The sequence below is a fragment of the Pan troglodytes genome, chromosome 20, assembly GCF_028858775.2.
Source record: "Pan troglodytes isolate AG18354 chromosome 20, NHGRI_mPanTro3-v2.0_pri, whole genome shotgun sequence".
Taxonomy (NCBI): domain Eukaryota; kingdom Metazoa; phylum Chordata; class Mammalia; order Primates; family Hominidae; genus Pan; species Pan troglodytes.
In genome coordinates, this window is record NC_072418.2 from 20601127 (window position 1) to 20621872 (window position 20746).

Sequence of the window (20746 nt, forward strand, 5' to 3'; positions counted from 1 at the left end):
GAGGAGGAACACGGTGGTCTGAGCTGGAGCCACGCTTTCTGTTGGAGGGGGCAGCTGAAGGAGGACAGCAAGACATATCCGGCGGCCCTACGGACTCGGAGAGCTGGAGGGACCCCGGAGGTGGGCACTTGTCCGTTCGCTGAAGGGAAACTGAGGCTCAGAAAGGGGCTTGGCAGGGCCGAGGTCACGGGAAGGGCTTGCCCCTGGACTTCTCCCTCCCATCCCCTACCGAGCCAGACCCCGGGAGCCACATTGTTCTAAGGTGGCAGAGTGACCTTCACAACTCTGCCACCCAAGCCCGGGCCAGTCAGGCTCAAGAGGTTCCTAATCGCGCAGGTTGGGGGGAGGGTGTCACCAGCCCAACAATGAAATAGAGAAGTTTTCTGTGGTTTGGTTCTGGCCACCCAGGCTCCCCCTTCCTAGCTGGGACCTTCCAGCCCGGTCAACGTCGCCAGCTGCCCGAAGCCTCTGGGTCCCCCGATCCTCCCCAGTGGCGTGGTGGGGAGGCTTTAATTGTCTGCCTTCCTCTCTCCCTGACTCTCTTCTTTCCCGGAGCTGAGAGAGCGGCCCCCCAGAGTGAGGGGAGCAGCCCTGTTCCGTGCTGCTGGGACACTGGGCCCTGGCCAGGGGCTTCCGCTCTCCGGGCCTCAGTTTCCCCGTCTGTAAGATGAGCACCTTGGGCCAGAGGCGGCAGAGGGTCCTCCCATCTCTTTGACCGTTTTCTAAGATTTGCTGTCACGCCCCTGGGTGGAGGGGGGAGAGTGGGCTTTGGCGAGAGACCTGGAGGGGGATTCCATCCCTGCTTTAGAGGAGACGCCTTGCGGGGGGGAGGGCCCGGGCTGTGGCCGCGACGGACTGCCTCCCTCGGCCTGCGGGGTCCGCGCCCCCTCCCCGGGCGGCGGGGCGGGGCCCAGGTCGGCGGGGAGGGGGTCGGCTCTGCGGCGGCGCGCGCACACCCTCCCGGCTCACACGCCCTTGCCCGGCCGTGCACTTGTCTTCGCGCTCGGGCAGGGCGCAGGGACTCCGGCTGCGGCGGCCGACTCCGGCCGGTGAGTGGCAGTGGGGGGCACGGCGGGGAGCGTTCGGTCCCGGCGGCGGTCCCCTTCTCTTTGGTGGGCGGATTGGTCAAAGCTTGCCCGACTCCGGGAATTCAAAGGGGAGCTGCGGGAGGAGGGGGACATCCCTTCTTCAACCCCCGCCTCCAACACCGATCCCGGGAGTCAGCTCCTGACCCCACCCCCATGCCCTGTGAGGAGGGGGTTCCTGCTTCCAGGTCTGGGGATGCGCAGACATCCCCCTCCCTCCGCGAGGTGAAGGTGGGGACATGGGGATCCTCCACGCCTGCACCCTCCTCAGTGGTGGGGGGAAAGGACCGCTGGTTCCCGTTGCCCCCTCCTCCCTCTCTGTCCCCTCAGGTTTCTCCCTTTCTCCTTGCGTTGTGGCGGGGATTCCCTGTGCTGGCCAGGCTGCGCAGTAGGAGGGAACCCCCCACCTGCCAGCCTACTGTGCGCTGGGCTCCGGGTTCCTGTTCTTTTCCCTAAGCTCCCTCCCTTCCCCTCTCCCCTCTCCCGGACAGGAGGAGGGGCTGAGGCCCAGAGAGGGTTACCACTCGCCCAAGGTCACCCAGCTGGGCTGGGGCAGAGCAGGTTTCTGGTCAGATCCACGAATCCCGGGACCCAGCTGGTGAGGTCAGCTTTGGGATCCTCTGCCCCCGCCGCCGTTTAACCCTGAGCGTGGGGTGCCAGGGCCCCAGAACTGGGGGGATTCCTTACTTTCTCCAAGTTTCTCCTCCGGCTAGAGACCCAGACAGGACTGAGCCAAGAAGCCCCGGCCTCGCTCTCTTCCGGGGCTCCCAGATCTCACCTCCTCTTGTCCCCCGTGCGCCCCCCCTCCCAGCCTCCTCAGGCTGCCCAAGACCTCATCAAAGGAAATCCCTGGGGGGAGGGGGCTTATAGATGGGGAAGTCAAAGCTTCTGGAGCCACGGAGGAGATAATTTTTACTCCGACGCAGCAACCCGCTGAGTGACCTTGGACAAGGCCCTGCCCTCCCAAGGCTAGGGTCAGCACCAAGTCCCCCTGGCTGGAACAGGTGGCCCCTGAGCCATCCAAGGTGACCATTGCCCCGATCCCAGGTCCTGGTGAGAGAAAGGGCAGCTGAGGGTTTCCCCTTCAGTCCTGTTCTGGGGTCTGGCATTGCCCCTGCCCACCATGGGGTGTCCTTTTCTGCCCTCTTCTCCAGGATCGGACTTGGGTACCATGTGCTTCTATAAGCCCTCTGCAGACAGCACTAAATAGATGGAGGGAGTACGCCAAGGGAGCTACAGGCTCCCAGGGCAGCTTCAGAGCTGGGGAGCAAGAGTTCAGCTGGTCTGCCAAGCGAGGTGGTTCACAACTGTAATCCCAACACTTTGGAAGGGCGAGGCAAGCTCAGGAGTTCGAGACCAGCCTGGGCAACGTACTGAAACCCTGTCTCTACAAAAAATTAAAAAAATTAGCCAGGTGTAGTGGTGCACACTTGTAGTCCAAGCTACTTGGGGGCCGAAGGTGGGAGGATCGCTTGAGCCCGGGAAGTCAAGGCTGCAGTGAGCCATGTTCATGCGACTGCACTACAGCCTGGATGACAAAATGTCACCTCCCTGAATGTCACCCACCTAGATCTCCCCATGGAGAAGGAACTAGGGGCAATGTGAGGGGGTGAGCAGGAACAGCATTGGGAAAGACAGATAAAGCATTCAGTGTCTAGCTTCTGGAGCCCAGTGAAAGGAGGAGTGGCCTTAGGGAGGGGACATGGAAGAGGTGGGGCTAGCCCAGGGCCCCATTGGAGTGATAAAGCCACTGATCTTAAGCTTCCTGAAAGCTTAGGAGATGACCCAGCTCAGCAACACCAAGCCAGAGCGCAGATCTGCTGTAAAGACCATTGTACGTAATAGGCTGAAGCAGGTGAATCACCTCTGGCCAGGAGTTCGAGTCCAGCCTGGCCAACACAGCAAAACCCCATCTCTACTAAAAATACAAAAAGTAGCCGGGCATGGTGGCAGGCACCTGTAATCCCAGATGCTTGGGAGGCTGAGGCAGGAGAATTGTTTGAACCCTGGAGGCGGCAGTTGCAGTGAGCTGAGATCACATCACTACACTCCAGCCTGGGTGACAGAGCAAGACTCTGTCTCAAAAAAATAAAAAATAAGAAAGACCACTGTAGTCCGGGAGCTGTCTGCACCCTACTCTTTTGGGTCCCCGCCTCCACCCCGCACCCCCTATCTGATCATTACAGATCTCAAAGGGACAGGAAAGGCAGCAGCAGCCACCCTCTCTCCCAGTCAAGTGGTCACCAGCAGGACTGAAGGGGACAGCCCCTTTGCAGTGGCTCGGCGAGGAGACCCCTGCACCCTAGGGTGAGTGAATCCCAGACTTGGGTCGCCTTTGGGGGTGGGGGTGGCTCAGGGGTTGGATAGAAAAATTGGTAACTGGGCAGGCTAGGTGGCTCACGCCTGTAATCCCAGCACTTTGGGAGGCTGAGGCAGGTGGATCACTTGAGGTCAGGAGTTTGAGGCCAGTTTGGCCGACATGGCGAAACCCCGTGTCTACTAAAAATACAAAAATTACCCGGGGATGGTGGTGGGCACCTGCAATCCTAGCTACTTGGGAGGCTGAGGCAGGAGGACCACTTGAATCCGGGAGGCAGAGGTTGCAGTGAGCCAAGATCGCGCCACTGCACTCCAGCCTGGGCAACAGAGCAAAGCTCTGTTTCAAAAAAAAAAAAAAGGTGACCTGAGGAAAAAGTGCTAGCTTTTGAAATAATAACAAGCTGGGTACAGTGGCGTGCACCTGTGGTCCTAGCTACTCGGAAGGCTAAGGTGGGAGTATCAAGAGTCCAGGAGTTCGAGGCTGCAGTGAGCTATGATCACGCTTGTGAATGGCCACTGCACTCCAGCCTAGGCGACAGAGTGAGACCCCCATCTCTTTAATTAAAAAAAGAAAAAAGAAAAAAGAAAAAGGGCCAGACGTGGTGGCTTACGCTTGTAATCCCAGCACTTTGGGAGGCCAAGGCAGGCAGATCACCTGAGGTCAGGAGTTCGAGACCAGCCTGGCCAACAGGGTGAAACCCCCATCTCTACTAAAAATACAAAATTAGCCAGGCATGGTGCTGCATGCCTGTAATCCCAGCTACTTGGGAGGCTAAGGCAGGAGAATCACTTGAACCCAGGAGGCAGAAGTTGCAGTGAGCCGAGATTGTGCCATTGCACTCCAGCCTGGGCAACAAGAGTGAAACTCCATCTCCAAAAAAAAAAAAAAAAAAAGAAAGAAAGAAAGAAAAATAATAATAATATAATTATTATTATATCATATATATCATGATGATCATAGCAAGGACTATGCTTTCTAGAGCCTCCGGGGAGTTACTGTCCACTTTCTTTGATCACTGGAGTTGGGGAACCTATTCAGAGAGGCCAGATGACCTAGAAGTGGGGTGTTGAGCCAGGTTGGAAGAGCTCTGTCCCACCACTCCCGCCCCCGCCCCCCACACACAGCCTCTACCTCCCGGCTCTCGTGGTCTCGCTGGAGACAGCCCCCAGGGTAGGCCAGCTCTGTGGAAGGCAGCTCCTGTGCTCCTTTCTCCAGTGAACTTTTTTTTTTTAGTTTTGTTTTGTTTTGTTTTGTTTGTTTGTTTTGAGACGGAGTCTGACTCTGTCGCCCAGGCTGGAGCGCAGTAGCATGATCTTGGCTCACTGCAACCTCCACCCTCCACCCCCCGGGTTCAAGCGATTCTCCTGCTTCAGCCTCCCAAGTAGCTGGGATTACAGGCATGCGTCACCACGCACAGCTAATTTTTGTGTTTTCAGTAGAGACGGGGTTTCCCCATGTTGGCCGGGCTGGTCTCGAACTCCTGACCTCAGGTGATCCACCTGTCTTGGCCTCCCAAAGTGCTGGGATTGCAGGCGTGAGCCACTGAGCCAGGCCTCCTTGGTGAACACTGACTGACATCCAGGGTCAGCACTTAGCTGCCCATGGGGGTGTGGAGAAAACAGAGGTGGTGGTCATTTAGTCAATCAACAAACACTGAGCAAGCTAGCTACTGTCTGCCAGGCCCTAGGCTGGATGCTGGGATGCAATAAGGACAAAGGCCAGCCCAGGTCAGCCCTTGTGGAATTTCATGGGGCATCAATTAAGCAAGTGTTTTGTGCTGGATACAGTGACTGATGCCTGTGATCCCAGAACTTTGGGAGGCCGAGACAGGAGGATCACTTGAGCTCAGGAGCTTGAGACCAGCCTGGGCAATGTAGCAAGAACCCATCTCTACAATTTTTTTTTTTTTAATTAACCAGTGGGGTGGTGCATGCGTGTGGTCCCAGCTACTCTGGAGGCTGAGATGGGGGGATCACTTGAGCCCAAGAGGTCGAGGATACAGTGGGCTATGATTGAACCACTGTACTGTAGTCTGGGTGGCAGTGAGACTGTCTCAGAAAGAAAGCGAGAAAGAGAGAAAGGGGGCCAGGTGTGGTGGCTCATGCCTGTAATCCCAGCACTTTGGGAGGCCGAGGTGGGCGGATAATGAGGTCTGGGGATAGAGACCATCCTGCATGGTGAAACCCTGTCTCTACTAAATACAAAAAATTAGCCAGGGGTGATGTCGGGAGTGCCCGTAATCCTAGCTACTCAGGAGGCTGAGGCAGGCAGGAGAATCGCTTGAACCAGGGAGTTGGAGGTTGCAGTGAGCCGAAATTGCAGCACTGCACTCCAGCCTGGCGACAAAGCGAGACTGTCTCAAAAAACAAAACAAAACAAAACAAAACAAAACAAAAAAACAAAAAACAGAGAAAGGGAGGGAGGGAGGGACAGAGGGAGGAAGGAAGGAAGGAAGGAAAGGATGGAGGGAGAGAGAGAAAAAAAGGAGAGGAGAGGAGAGGGGAGGAGAGGAGAGGGGAGGAAGGAAGGAAGGAAGGAAAGGATGGAGGGAGAGAGAGAAAAAAAGGAGAGGAGAGGGGAGGAGAGGAGAGGGGAGGGGAGGGGATGAAGGGGAAAGGGAAAGGGGAAAGGGAAAGGGAGAAAAGAGAGAGAGGGAGGGTAGGAGGGAGGGAGAGAGAAAAAAAGAAGGAAGGAAAGAAGGAAGGAAGAAAAGAAAGAAGAAAGAGGAAGGGAGGGAGGGAAGGAAGAAAATTGTTTTGTATTAGGAAGAAAATAGAATATGAGGATGTATTAGTGACCAGAGGAGCAGGGAAGCCTCTTGTAAAAGTCAGAGAGGCCTCTCTAGGGCAGTGATCATGAGCTGAGACTTGAAGGAAGAGGAGGAACTGGCCTGCTGACAGCTGGGGGAACAGCATACCCAGCAAAGGGAACCACATGTGCAAAGGTCCTGAGGTGGGAATGAGCTTGGTGTGTTTTAGGAACAGTGAGGAGGCTGCTGTGGCTGGAACAGAGTGAGTGGGAGAGAGGAGGAAGATGAAGGCAAGATCAGCAGGTAGGAGCCAAGCTACAAGGAACTCAGGGGCTGCGGTGAGGGTGTGGACTTCAGAGCAATGGGGAACCATGGCAGGTGTGTGAGCAGGGGAGAGGCATGGTCTCAGTTAGGATTTTCAGAAGCCCTGTGGCTGCTGTGGAGAGCAGGGCAGGAGTGGAGGTGGCAGGAGCCCAGAGTGGAGGCCCAGGAGATGTCTGGTGGTTTCAGCTGGGTTGGTACCAGGGTAGAGCCTCAGATGGAAAAAAGTGGGCACATTCTGGGACTGGGTTGGGGATGGAGGATGAAATGTGGCCAGGTTTCCGTCTCATGCCAAGGAGCTTCTGTGAGAGAAGGGAGCACTCATTGTGCTTGGGGAAACCTGGGAAGGCATCCTGGAGGAGGTGCTCTTTGGGCTGAGTCTGGAAGGTCAAGTAGAAGCTTGCCAGCAGATAAGGCTGGGGTCTTGTGGGATCTAACTGCTCAAATGCCAGGGGATCACTGAGCACCCAGAATCTGGGGCAGTATAATCAGATTTGTAACCAAGAAAGATCCCTATAATCCCAGCACTTTGGGAGGCCAAGGTATGAGGATCACTTGAGGACAGGAGTTCAAGAACAGCCTCAGCAACATGGCAAGACCCCATCTCTACAAAAGGAAAAAAAATAGCTAGGCATGGTAGCACACACATGTAGCCCCAGCTACTCAGGAGGCTGAGGTGGGAGGATCACTTGAGGACAGGAGATCAAGGCTGCAGTGAGCTCTGACTGCATCACTGCACTCCAAACTGCTGCGAGACAACGGGAGACCCTGTCTCTTTTTTTTTTTTTTTTTTTTTGATACAGGGTCTCACTCTGTCATCCAGGCTACAGTGCAGTGATGCAATCTCAGCTCACTGCAACCTCCACCTCCCAGGCTCAAGTGATTCTCGTGCCTTAACCTCCTGGGTAGCTTGGGACTATAGATAGGTGCCTGCCACCATGCCCGGCTAATTTTTATTTTATTTATTTATATTTTCAATTGTATTTATTTGTTTATTTATTTATTTATTTATGAGACGGAGTCTTGCCTCGTCGCCCAGGCTGGAGTGCAGTGGCGCGATCTCGGCTCACTGCAAGTTCTGCCTCCCAGGTTCACGCCACTCTCCTGCCTCAGCCTCCCGAGTAGCTGGGACTACAGGCGCCCGCCACCACGCCCAGCTAACTTTTTTTTTGTATTTTTAGTAGAGACGGGGTTTCACCGTGTTAACCAGGATGGTCTCGATATCCTGACTTCGTGATCCACCCGCCTCGGCCTCCTAAAGTGCTGGGATTACAGGCGTGAGCCACCACGTCCAGCCTTATTTATTTATTTATTTATTTATTTTGGAGACGGAGTCTTGCTCTGTCGCCCAGGCTGGAGTGCAATGACGTGATCTCGGCTCACTACAACCTCTGCTTCCCAGGTTCAAGCGATTCTCCTGCCTCCTGCCTCAGCCTCCCGAGTAGCTGGGATTATACGCGTGCGCCACCACGCCCAGCTAATTTTTTGTATTTTTAGTAGAGACGGGGTTTCACCATGTTGGCCACGCTGGTCTTGTTTTTTGTTTTGTTTTGTTTTGTTTTTTTTGAGACAGAGTCTCGCTCTGTTGCCCAGGCTGGAATGCAGTGGTGCGATCTCAGCTCACTACAACCTCCGCCTCCTAGGTTCAAGTGATTCTCTGCCTCAGGCTCCCAAGTAGCTGGGATTACAGGCACCTGCCACCACGCCTGGCTAATTTTTGTATTTTTAATAGAGACGGGGTTTCACCATGTTGGCCAGGCTGGTCTTGAACTCCTGACCTCATGATCCACCCACCTCGGCCTCCCAAAGTGCTGGGATTACAGGTGTGAGCCACCGCACCCGGTTATATTTTTTCAATTTATTCTTTATTTTAGTAGAGACAGGGTTTCATCATGTTGCCCAGGCTGGTCTTGAATCCCTGAGCTCAGGCAATCAGCCCAACTTGGCTTCCCAAAGTGCTAGGATTACAGGCATGAGCCATGGGACCCTGTCTCTTAAAAATAAAAAAAAGATTCCCTCTAGGTGGGGGGCTCTGGGGGAGGTTACACCTGAGTGAAAGAGTTCAAGAGGTGCTTTTGAAATAGTCCAGGTCAGCTGGACGCGGTGGCTCAGGCCTATAATCCTAGCACTTTGGGAGGCTGAGGTGGGTGGATCATGAGGTCGGGAGTTTGAGACCAGCCTGGCCATCATGGTGAAACCCCGTCTGTACTAAAAATACAAAAATTAGCCGAGCGTGATGGTGGGCACCTGTAATCCCAGCTACTCAGGAGGCTGAGGCAGGAGAATCGCTTGAACCCAGGAGGTGGAGGTTGCAGTAAGCGGAGACTGTGCCACTGCACTCCAGCCTGGGCAACAGAGTGAGACTCCATCTCAAAAAAACTAAACCAAACAAAAAAACAAAAAAAAAAAGAAAAAGAAATAGTTCAGGTAATGGTCAGGCCAGTTGCAGCTGTAAGCATTCATGGAGCACTAGTGCTGAACCTCATGCCACTGGCCTCCAATGAGGCCATATCATTGCCTTGCAGAGGAAATGGAGGCCTAGAGTTAGAAGTCCCTTGTCCACAATCACTGCCTTCATTCCTGTGGCTGCCACCACAAATGACCATGAGCTGGATGACTTACAACCACACAAAGTTGGTCAGGCGGGGTGGCTCACGGCTGTAATCCTAGCACTTTGGGAGGCCGAGGCGGGTGGATCACCTGAGGTCAGGAGTTTGAGACCAGCCTGGCCGACATGGTGAAACCCTGTCTTTACTAAAGATACAAAAATTAGCCAAGCGTGGTCGTGGGTGCCTATAATCCCAGCTACTCGGGAGGCTGAGGCAGGAGAATCGCTTGAACGTGGGAGGCGGAGGTTGCAGAGAGCCAGGATCTCACCACTGCACTCCAGCCTGGGTGACAGGAGCGAAACTCTGTCTCAAAAAAGAGAAAAGAAAAGAAAAGAAAAAAGAAAAACACACAAAAAGTTGTGCTCTCACAGTTCTAGAGGCCAGAAGTCCAAAATCAAGGTGTTGGTGGTGTCGCCTTCCCTCCGGAGGCTCTCAGGAAGATCCTTTCCTGCCTCTTCCAGCCTCTGGTGGCTCCTGGTGTTCTTTGGCTGTGTCACCCCCACCTCTGTCTCTGTTTTCACATGACCTTCTCCCTGTTTGTCCATCTGTATCCTCATATGGGCTTTGTATTAAAAGAAACAGTTGTTAGATCAGAGCCCACCCTAATCTACCATGAGCCCCTCTTCATTGGGTGGGCCAAAGCAGGTAGATCACTTGAGGCCAGGAGTTGGAGACCAACCTGGTCAACATGGTGAAACCCCGTCTCTATTAAAAATATAAAAATTAGCCAGCTGTGGTGGTGCGCGTCTGTAATCTCAGCTACTCAGGAGGCTGAGGTAGGAGAATTGCGTGAACCCAGGAGGCGGAGGTTGCAGTGAGCCGAGATCACACCACTGCACTCCAGCCTGGGCAACAGAGTGAGACTCTGACTCAAAAAAAAAAAAAAAAAAAAAAACCCAGAAACCAGTTATTAGATCAGAGCCAGAACTAACCCACTATGACCCCCTCTTCATTTAACTACATCTGCAAAAACCTTATTTCCAGGCCAGGCACAGTGGTTCACGCTTATCCCAGCACTTTGGGAGGCTGAGATGGGAGCCTCACTTGAGCCCAGGAATACGAGAGCAGCCTGGGCAACATAATGAGACCTCGTCTCTACATTTAAAAACAAAAAGAAAAGAAAAAGAAACAGGAGAATCTCTTAAGCCCGAGAGATAGAGGCTGCAATGGGCGTGATCGTGCCACTGCACTCCAGTGTGGGTGAGAGAGTGAGACCCAGCTTCAAAAACAAAAGAAACAAAACCCTATTTTCTTTCTTTCTCTTTCTTTCTTTCTTTCTTTCTTTCTTTCTTTCTTTCTTTCTTTCTTTCTTCCTTTTTTTTTTTTTTTTTTGAGACGGAGTCTTGCTTTGTTGCCCAGGCTGGAGTGCAATGGCACAATCTTGGCTCACTGCAACCTCTGCCTCCCAGGTTCAAGCAATTCTCCTGCCTCAGCACCCCCTAGTAGCTGAGATTACAGGCGCGTGCTACCATGCTCAGCTAATTTTTATATTTTTAGTAGAAACAGGGTTTCACCATATTGGCTGGGCTGGTCCTGGTCTCTAATTCCTGACCTCAGGTGATCCACCCGCCTCGGCCTCCCAAAGTGCTGGGATTACAGGCATGAGCCACTGAGCCTGGCCAAAAAAACCCCTATTTTCAAATAAGGTCCAAGGTTCTGGGGAGGACTCAAATTTTGGGGGGTCACCATTCAAACCAGTCCACCTGCGTAGCAAGACATTGGGGTTTGGAGTCAAACCTTTGCTCCTCTATGGAGCTGCCACAGTGGGGAGAGAGGGGTTCCCTGGAGCAAATTTATGGGATCGGTTGGACCCACTGGATGTGGGGGTGGTAAAGGAAGGAGGCTAGAGCCTTCTAGCCTGAGCGTGAGGAGGGAGGGGTGCTCATGTCTGAATGGACAGGATGGGACAGTCCCAGGGTGGGGCCGCTGGTGGGCATGACAGGGGCTCCCTGACAGCCTTGGATGCTTTTTGGGGACTCCTTGCTTATGATGGAGCTGCTACCCTGCCTGCCTGTCACGCCCAGGCTCCCACCTCCTGCTCTAGGGCTGAGAACACAGCAGGCAGCCCATGGGGAGAACCGGGAAGGATCAGGCCCAGTCCCTCCCCTCCCATCCTGTGCCCCTTTTTCCTCCGTGTTCTGTCTGCAGGGCCCTTGTGTATTTATCATATCAAAGCCGGTCTTGTCTTCTGGCCTGAAACTGGGAGTCTGGGGGACTTTGTGTGTCTTTACCACCACAGTGTCCCTGCCTTAGAGTACAAGTCCTGCACACAGGAGGTGCTCAGTAGATGCTGATGGAAGGAATCCCAGGTCCCTGAATCCCGAGAGCTCAGGAACAAGCCCTCTGCGACACCTGCCCCAGCTCCCACCCTGGTATTCCCACTCCGCTTCCTGCCCCTGCAGTTCCCAGGAGCCCGAGGGAGCCAACACTCCAGATCTTGTTTTTTTTTTTCTTTTTGAGATGGTGTCTTGCACTGTCACCCAGGCTGGAGTGCAGTGGCGTGACCTCGGCTCACTGCAACCTCTGCCTCCTGGGTTCAAGCGATCTTCTGCCTCAGCCTCCCGAGTAGGTGGGATTACAGCGCCACCACGCCCGGCTAATTTTTTGTATTTTTAGTAGAGATGGGGTTTCACTATGTTGGCCAGCCTGGTCTTGAACTCCTGACCTCATGATCCGCCTGTCTTGGCCTCCCAAAGTGCTGGGATTACAGGCGTGAGCCACCACGCCCAGGCTTTTTTTTTTTTTTTTTTGAGACGGAGTCTTGCTCTGTCAAGCCCAGGCTGGAGTGCAGTGGCGCGATCTCGGTTCACTGCAAGCTCCGCCTCCTGGGTTCACGCCATTCTCCTGCCTCAGCCGCCAGAGTAGTTGGGATTACAGGCGCCCGCCACCACGCCACACCCGGCTAAGTTTTTTGTATTTTTAGTAAAGACGGGGTTTCACCGTGTTAGCCAGGATGGTCTCGATCTCCTGACCTCGTGATCCGCCTGCCTCAGCCTCCCAAAGTGCTGAGATTACAGGAGTGAGCCACTGCACCTGGCCACCTTTTTTTTTTTTGAGATAGAGTCTCACTCTGTCGCCCAGGCTGTAGTGCAGTGGCACAGTCTTGGCTCACTGCAACCTCCACCTCCCAAGTTCAAGCGATTCTCCTGCCTCTCAGCCTCCCAAGTAGCTGAGATTACAGTTGCCCACCAACACACCCGGCTAATTTTTTGTATTTTTGGTAGAGACAGGGTTTTGCCATGTTGGCGAGGTTGGTCTCGAACTCCTGACCTCAGGTGATCTGCCCTCTTTGTCCTCCCGAAGTGCTGAGATTATAGGCATGAGCCACCACACCCAGCTCAAATGATTTCTCTTCTAAGAGACTTCCCTGACCACCCTAACTCAAGTCTCCCTGTCCTCGTTCTTAGTTCTTTCAACTTTTTTGGATCTCTTCCTGATACTTCTGATACTTTTTTTTTTTTTTTGAGGTAGGGTCTTGCTTTGTTGCCCAGGCTGGAGGGCAGAGGCATGATCACAGCTCACTGTGGTCTCCACCTCCTGGGCTCAAGCGATCTTCCTGCCTCAGCCGCCCGAAGGAGCTGGGACTACGGGCACATGGCTCCATGCCTAGCTAATTTTAAAAAAATTTTTGTAGAGACAGGGTCTCGCTATGTTGCCTAGGCTGGACAGTACTTTTGTGTATCTAAAATTCTCAGTTTTATTTCCATTTTTGGAGAGGGTTGTCCCCCTCTTCTAGAAAGCCAGCTTCAAGAGGGGCACGGTTTGTATCTCTCTAGGGTGCTGCATTCCCCAGCACCAGGCTCAGAGAAGGGGCTATGTGGATATGTGAATGAATGAATGAATTAGTGAATGAATGAATGAATCAGTGAATAAATAAATGGCTGAATGAGTGAATATCTTACCCTTGCCATCCTGACACTCACTGGGGCCCAGGTTCCAGCTTCCATCCAGGCAGCCCGGGCTGGGTCCAAGATTTCAGTGGATGCACCTGTGGAGGGGTGCTGGGGATGGAGGTGTAGGGAGATGCTCGTGTGGCCAGGCCACTCCCTGCTCAGGCCACTACCTTTGTGTCCCTGAGCTCCTGTGAACGTCTTCCAGTTCTCTTGCACCCAGACCCTTAGACACTGCCCAGAGACCAGAGGCCCAGCCCTCAGGCCCCCTGCGGAGGGGCTTCCTCTCCAGCCGCCTCCACCATGCTTGACGTTTGCAGAGGACACAGCCTGTGCGCAAGGCAGTTTCCCAGGGCATGAGTCCCGGGGGCGTCTTGGCTGCCTGACAGGCTCACTTGCAGGCTTCTTGGGTCTCTTCCAGCCAACCATGGGCTGATGAGAGGCTCTGCCTGGAACAGAGACCCAGACAGCCCCCACCAGAAGTCCCACCTCCATCCAACCTTGACTCCCATTCATGCTGCCAACCTTGTCTCTGAGGGGTGGGATTCCAGCAGGTGGCAGGACTGACTCAGGTGGGAGGCAAGGCCGTTGATCACCAGATTGATTGTCCAAGTTCCACTTCTTGATGGGGGCAGTCCCCGATCCCTCAGGGCAGGTGAATGCAAAGGAGAACAAGCACAGGTCTTTTCAGAGGGAGAAGGTGGGTACAGGGGCTTCAGGGCGTGGGCAGGGATGCAGGGGATTGGGGGCAGTGGAGTGCTGTGGCTGATGTTTTTGTGAATTTCGGGACAGTTACATGTTAGACTTGAATTCAAAAAGCATCTGGCCGGGCGCGGTGGCTCACGCCTGTAATCCCAGCACTTTGGGAGTGGATCGCTTGAGGTTAGGAGTTCGAGACCAGCCTGGCCAACATGGTGAAACCCCGTCTCTACTAAAATTACAAAAATTAGCCAGGTTTGGTGGTGCATGCCTGTAATCCCAGCTACATTGGAAGGCTGAGGCATGAGAATTGCTTGAACCCAGGAAGTGGAGGTTTAGAGGTTGCAATGAGTGGAGATCGTGCTGCTGCACTCCAGCCTGGGCGACAAAGTGAGACTCTGTCTCAAAGAAAGAAAGAAAGAAAGAAAAAAGCGTTCGATGCTACAGCCTGTGCAAGCAGACCAGGGTCAGCCCGTGGGCATGGTATGCTTCTCGTGGCTCAGGGACTCCTGCAAGGGCTGGGTTGAGCTGTCAGGGGCCAGGAGCATTGAATGTGGTTCAGGGATGTGCCCAATCCTGAGGGAGCTGTGGGTGGCTCCAATGTTGTGCTTTAGAAACGGGGGCTCCTGGTGGTCCAGGCAGGGGAACAGCAAGTGCAAAGGCCTGGAGATGGGAACTGTGGCGAGGGGAGACTGAGAAGGCTTGGCTGGAGGTTGGAGTGCTGGTGAGTCAGTGGAGAGATGCAAGAGGGGTGGCTGGTTCTCAGGTGTGGCTGAAAACCTGCCCCTTCGGGGTCCCCACAACCCCTTTCTTGCTCTGCAGTGACTCTCAAAGCTGCTTGTGTCTGGTCAGATCACTCGTAACAGCCCCCTGTTACAGATCCTATCCAACCCCGCCTGGTACCTCTGTGGATCTGACCGGGACCACCCAGGCCTCTATTTCCTGATTGTCTCAGCCCTGGGCATTGTCACCACGGCCGGGCCTTGTGCAGAGCAGTCTGGACAGGCTGGGATGAGGAACGGGCTCTCCAGGGGAGGGAACAAAGGTCCTGTCTGAGACTCTGAGCCATCACCTGGCCTCTCTGTGACTCACTGCCACCCTCAGCCCATGCAGCTATCCCTCATTCATGCCTGCCTGCCTGCCTGCCTGCCTGCCTGCCTTCCTTCCTTCCTTCCTTCCTTCCTTCCTTCCTTCCTTCCTTCCTTCAGTCCAACTGTTTTCTGAGCTCCGCAGAGGAAACACAGAAGACAGCCTCCCTCAGGAATAAACACTCAGATGTTCCTGACCTGGGCCAAAGCTCTGGGCTGGGAAGAAAACAGATGGAGGGTGTGGGAGAGAGATAGGAGGTGGGATCTGCTGGCTCCAGGAAGCCCCCAGGCTGGTGGGGGACAGAGCTGAACACAGTCACCCCAAGCCTGGTGGGAACAGGGTGAGGCAGAGGCAGAGGCAGTAAGACTGGAAGAAGAGGAAGGAAGAGCTCCCTACCCACTGGTCCCCAAAGCTCCCTGGAGCCGCCATTAACTTTGAATGAATGAGTCGGCCAAGTTCAGCCTGGGTGCTGGGGGAAGGAGCACAGTTTTGGGGACCCCCAGCCCTGGTGATCCCAAACTCCCTGGGGCTCTAGCTTCCTGTCATCCTGGAAATGGGTGTTGGAGGTTAGGACTGGGTGGCCTGATCCAGACGGGCGTCTCTCCTCCCACAGAAGGTGGCCTCTAACCGAGTGCCCCAGCATGTACCCAGTCCCACCCCTGGAAGGCCCTACACCTGGCTCCCAGACACCCCCCAACTTGCAATCACCCTAGTCCCCCTCAAGGCTCCCCTATGCAGAGCTAGACCCCGGAGGAGGTCGTTTGAGGGGCAGGCATTGAGTTGCTTTGCAAAGTTGTCTTTCAGCTGATGCTTACGGGGAGGACAGTCCCCAGGCGTGCAAAGGTTGACAGAGCGGCTGAAGTTTGGGACCTAATTTTGGGGAGGGGGTATAGTTAGGAGGTCCGGAGGGCTGTTGGGGGCGGGGGTTGGAGCTTCACCAAGGTCCTCCCCGTCGTATGGGGCAAGAGGGGGAGTTCGAAGACCAGCCGCATGCCGGGGGGTTGCAGGGGGCGCCGGGGAATGTGGGATCTTTAAATATGGGCGGGGCTTGCGGGGTCGTCGAAGGCGGTGCCAACCCGGGCTCGGCCAATCGGCGGCGGCTCCCGCGTCGCACCGCCCCCTTCTCTCCCGGCCCGGGCGGGCGCTCGCCCCCCGCCGGGCCCGTGGACTGGGCGGCGGGGGATGCGCCTGCCGCCGCCGCCCCCGGCCCCTCCGCCCCCGGGCCCCGCGCCCGCTCGCTGCTGCCCGCCCCGTCCGCGACCCCGGCTCCGGCTCCCGACTGGGGGTCCGCGGCCGCGCGGGACCCTCTCCCCTCCAGCCTTGTCCGCCCGCTCGGGCCGAGCCCCGCAGGTACAGGGTAGGATGGGTGAGGGTGCGGGAGGATCCAGGGTCTGCAGCTCAGGGAGCCCAAGGAGGGAGGCACGTCTCGGAGGGGGATGCGGTTTGGGGCAGGGGCCAAGAGGGAGGGTCTCCGTGCGGTCCGGAGCCTAGGAGACACAGGAAAGGTGGGGGGAATGAATGCATGTACATTGCCCGAGTGAGTGAGGATCCACGCACCCCCATCCGGGGAGGGGGAGGGTGCAGGGTTCACTTTGGGGGAGGGCAGAGCTGTGAGTCTCCAAACTCCATAGATAGGGTTGGAGGTCGGGGAGCTCTCAGGGATGGACAGTGACCCGCAATGACTTGGGAATGGGAGGGAGGTGACCCACCACTGGCCCCTGGATCCAGGGGTTGGGGCACTCAGGGAGGGGTCAGGAAACCGGGTCTTCCATCTCTCCCCGGACAGAAGTCCCGGACCCAGCTCGGGGCACTGCCCGTGCTGTTCTGGAGGGCTGGCCAGCAGATGGGAGTTCCCGAGGCTGGGGTCTGAGCGGAGAGGCTGATGGAGATGCATCAGAATGGAGGGCCCCCGAGGGAGGCAGCCTCCAGGAGAGCAGGCTAATTGCACCCTGCTGGCTGCTGGCAGGCTCCTGGCGGGTGGTGATGGGGGGATCGGGCGGGTAGCCAGCGCCTTGCTGCACTGGCTCCTGGGCGGCCCATGGGACGGGAGGGCAGGCAGTGTTTGTCTGCCCTGCAGAGCTAGGGCCCTATGATTATTGGGGGAGGGGAGGGGAAGGGAGGGGTGGGGGTGGTGGCGGGAAGGGGGATCCTCGGAGACCTTCCTCAACCTCAGCAGGGACACCCGGACTCTGGCTGCGCCCGCTGGGGACCCACAACAGGCCCACATGTCCCAGAAGTTTCTGCTGTGTGCTGATCTGGTTGTGGTACCCGGAAGCCCCTGGGTGTGCATCTGGGGAGCAGGGGCGGTCTGCCTTGGGGATTGAGGGGCAGGGAGCACCTTCTCTTGGTCCAGTTCTGAAGAACAGAAATCAATGGCATGAAGCTCTTACAGACTGCAAAGCATTTGCCATGCGAGATCTTACTCTGTTCTGGACACCAACCCTCGTAGTGGGGGGGTGGGGGGGAGGCACCATGAGGAATCTTTACAAAGCAGGTGGCCAAGGAGTGGGCAGTAACTTGCTCCCTGGCAGGGGTACCTAGGGCCCCTTCTCAGTGGCTGCCTCAACCAACCTGTCATTTGTAAAAATGCTCGCTGGAGGGCCCTGGGGGCCTGACTGGGATTCTGTCTCTTCCCATGTCCTGTTGGGTGGGGAATCTAAGGAGCCATCAGCCCTGCTCCCTGCTACCCTCATCCTCTCCTCAAGAGCTCTCTTGGGTCCCCCCAGGCACATGAGATTCCCCCAGAAGTGTGTGTCTCCAGGGAGGGTGTGGAAGTGGGTCTCTGCTCATCCCCCCCACCCCAGGCTTCAGGGAAGGGAGCTCTCATGACCAGACAGAGTAGTAAAAGTAAGGCAATATCAAAGACCTTCCAACCCAAATACACCCCGTAGGATGTTTGTTGTTTGTTAGAGATGGGATATTGCTAGTTGTCCAGGCTGGTCTCGAGCTCCTGGGCTGAAGTGATCTCCTGCCTTGGCCTCTTGAATAGCTGGAACTAGGTGTATACCTAGCTAATAGGGTGGTATTCCTCACTTGGCAAACCCAGGGCTGTTACCCAGAAAAACATACCCTTTCATGGGCATCCAAACCTTGGCTGAGGGTTCCCAGGGGCTCCTGGGTCTCTGGGAATCCCTGAGGGTCCCAGGGACTCCAGTGTTAGGCCCAGATTGCAGTGGGGGAGGGGATGTGTACCCAGGAATGGGGAAGGCCCAGGCACTCATCAGTTCTGTGCTCCAAGCTAGTGGCTTCTCGACGGCAGGACCAGGCCAGTTCCCCTCCCAGAAAGCAGACCCTGCCACCTGCCACGCCTGGATGGCACTAATTTAGTCCCTGCCTTTCCTGGCTGGGTGACCTTGGGCAAAAGGTGCTGAGCTTCTCTGAGCTCTGTCTCCCGTCTGTAAAATGGGAACGGGAATGCCACCTTGCTCACCGGTGGTGATAGGGATTAAATGTGATCACCCTGATCTCAGGCTCAAAGCATAGTAAGAGCCCGGTCCACAGTAATGTGGTGGGTGCCGGGAAAGCCCTCCACCCCTCCACCCCTCCACCCTCTTGGAAGCCACCTGCCATTTCTCTCCTCCTCCCCACCCCCTCCCTGCCCAGGGCACCTTAGGACGCGGCTGCCAGGCGAGGAGGAACATGGCAGACACACGGCTGAATTTGGCCCATGCGTCGGGTGGCTGAGTCACATCCCCAAATTGCATCTTCATTGGTGCGTTTCGGAAGGTCGTTTGCAGAGGCCCTCGGAGGCCTACACCCCCTCTGGGTTCTGTCTGCCAGGCCACCCGCTTCTCATCCCTGTGCCCCCCATCCCCAGCTGGGGAAGTTTTCCACCCTCGGGGATGGTGGAAGGGGTGCCTGGGTTTTCCTGGGCCCCCTGGAGGAGGGCAGGATCTGGGGTTCCTGTGTGCACCCTAGTGCAAGCTCCCAGCCCCACCTGGTAGCCAGCGGATGTTCAGGCAGTGGGCAGGGGTTTGAGCCTCGGAGCAGAAGGCCCACCTAAGTATTTGTGAGGTTACGGAAAGATCAGGGCCAAGGTCAGCCTCATAAACTGTCAAATGCTGGGCCCACGAGGCCAGGCCTTATAGACTGTGAAGTGCTGGGCCGGCAGGAGGTCAGGCCTGATAAACTGGGAAGTACTAGGCCACATGAGGCTAGGCCTCATAAACTGGGAAGTGCTGGGCCTGCAGGAGGTCAGGCCTTACAAGCTGTGAAGTGCCTGGTCACAGGAAGCCACAGACTGATTGATGTGATGGGTGAGGGTGGGAAGGGGTGGGACAAGTTCTGAGACTCATGAGGTCACCTGACCATAGAAGGAATGATTTTTTTTTTTTTTTTTTTTTTTTTGGAGACAGGGTCTCACTCTGTTATCCAGGCTGGAATGCAGTGGCATGATCTCAGCTCACTGCAACCTCCACTTCCTGGATTCAAGTGATTCTTGTGCCTCAGCCTCCCAAGTAGCTGGGATGACAGGTGCCCACTACCACGCCCGGCTAATCTTGTATTTTTAGTAGAGACAGGGTTTCACTATGTTGGCCAGGCTGGTCTTGAACTCTTGACTTCAGGTGATCCACCCACCTTGGCCTCCCAGAGTGCTGGGATTACAGGTGTGAGCCACCACGCCCAGCCAGTTTTGCCATGTTGGCCAAGCTGGTCTTGAACTCCTGACCTCAAGTGATCTACTTGCCTCAGCCTCCCAAAGTGCTGGAATTACAGGCATGAGCCACCGCGCCCGGCCACGAAGGAATGATTCTTGCACTCCTGTGTGCTGACACCAGTATCTGGAGACACATCGTGAGGGACAGACACAGTGTGGGGGGTGCCGGACAAAGGCATAGGTGGTCCTGCAATGTGTGCGGCGGCCAAAGTCACCCATGTCCAACCCAGCAGTGTAGCTCTTTTTTTTTTTTTTTTTTGAGACAGAGTCTCACTCTGTTGCCCAGGCTGGAGTGCAGTGGCGTGATCTCAGCTCACTGCAGCCTCCACCTCCCGAGTTCAGGCGATTCTCCTGCCTCAGCCTCCCAAGTAGCTGGGATTACAGGTGCCCACCACCACACCTGGCTAATTTTTGTAGTTTTAGTAGAGACAGGATTTCGCCATGTTGGCCAGGCTGGCCTCAAACTCCTGACCTCAAGTGATCTGCCTACCTCGGCCTCCCAAAGTGCTGGGATTACAGGCGTGAGCCACTGCACCCAGCCAGTGTGGCTCATCTTGCTGTGTCCTGGAATGACGATCTGTTAGTCTGTCACCCCCAGTGGGGGTGGGAAGTGTTCTGCCTGTGCACACAGCTGCCCCCCAACCCTTCTCCCAGGCCTGGCACATGGGGGACCCCTAGTGCATGCTGTTGTGACCATTTCAAAGGGGATAACACTTGGCCCTCCACCCACCCCTGCCCAGCTTGTTGGGAAAATCTCACAAAGGAGCCGGGTCCGGAATCTTCCCTGCAAGGAGAAGGTGTGTCTTCAGGCAGGTTTGTATTATTATTATTATTTTTTTGAGATGGAGTTTTGCTCTTGTTGCCCAGGCTGGAGTGCAATGGCATGATCTCAGCTCACTGCAACCTCCGCCTCCCGGGTTCAAGCGATTCTCCTGTCTCAACCTCCTGAGTAGGTGGGATTACAGGCATGGGCCACCACGCCCGGCTAATTTTTTGTCTTTTTAGTAGAGACGGGGTTTCACCATGTTGGTCAGGCTGGTCTCGAACTCCTGACCTCAGATGATCTGCCCACCTTGGCCTCCCAAAGTGCTGGGATTCCAGGCGTGAGCCACCGTGCCCGGCCCAGGCAGATTCTTTCACAACATCATGCCACAGTTTCCCCATCTGTAAAACTGGCCAAATCCCAGGACCCACTTCTTGGCAGTATTAGGATTCAGGAGAACATTTACATAAAGAATGGAGCCTGGGACCGGGCACAGTGGCTCATGCCTGTAATCCCAACACTTTGGGAGGACGAGGAGGAAGGATCACTGGAGCCCAGGAGTTC

General features: G+C 55.6%; 1 protein-coding gene across 8 annotated transcripts in view; it reads left to right on the top strand.

The window, feature by feature from the left end:
* Positions 1-20746, top strand: part of KCNN1 (potassium calcium-activated channel subfamily N member 1) — a 48811-nt gene continuing 28065 nt past the window's right edge. For 2 of the 8 annotated variants that reach the window (XM_063800602.1, XM_054672616.2), the window contains exons 1-2: positions 1-120; positions 3272-3392. Coding sequence is in view for 1 of the 8 variants with exons in the window: in XM_054672614.1 (XP_054528589.1) it covers positions 15945-16112 (168 nt within the window). In the remaining 7 variants the exon portion in view is untranslated. Of the gene's footprint in view, positions 121-801; positions 1050-3271; positions 3393-15901; positions 16113-20746 lie in introns of those variants that run through there. The other 6 variants (XM_063800601.1, XM_054672615.2, XM_054672614.1 and 3 more) reach the window with 6 other exon arrangements.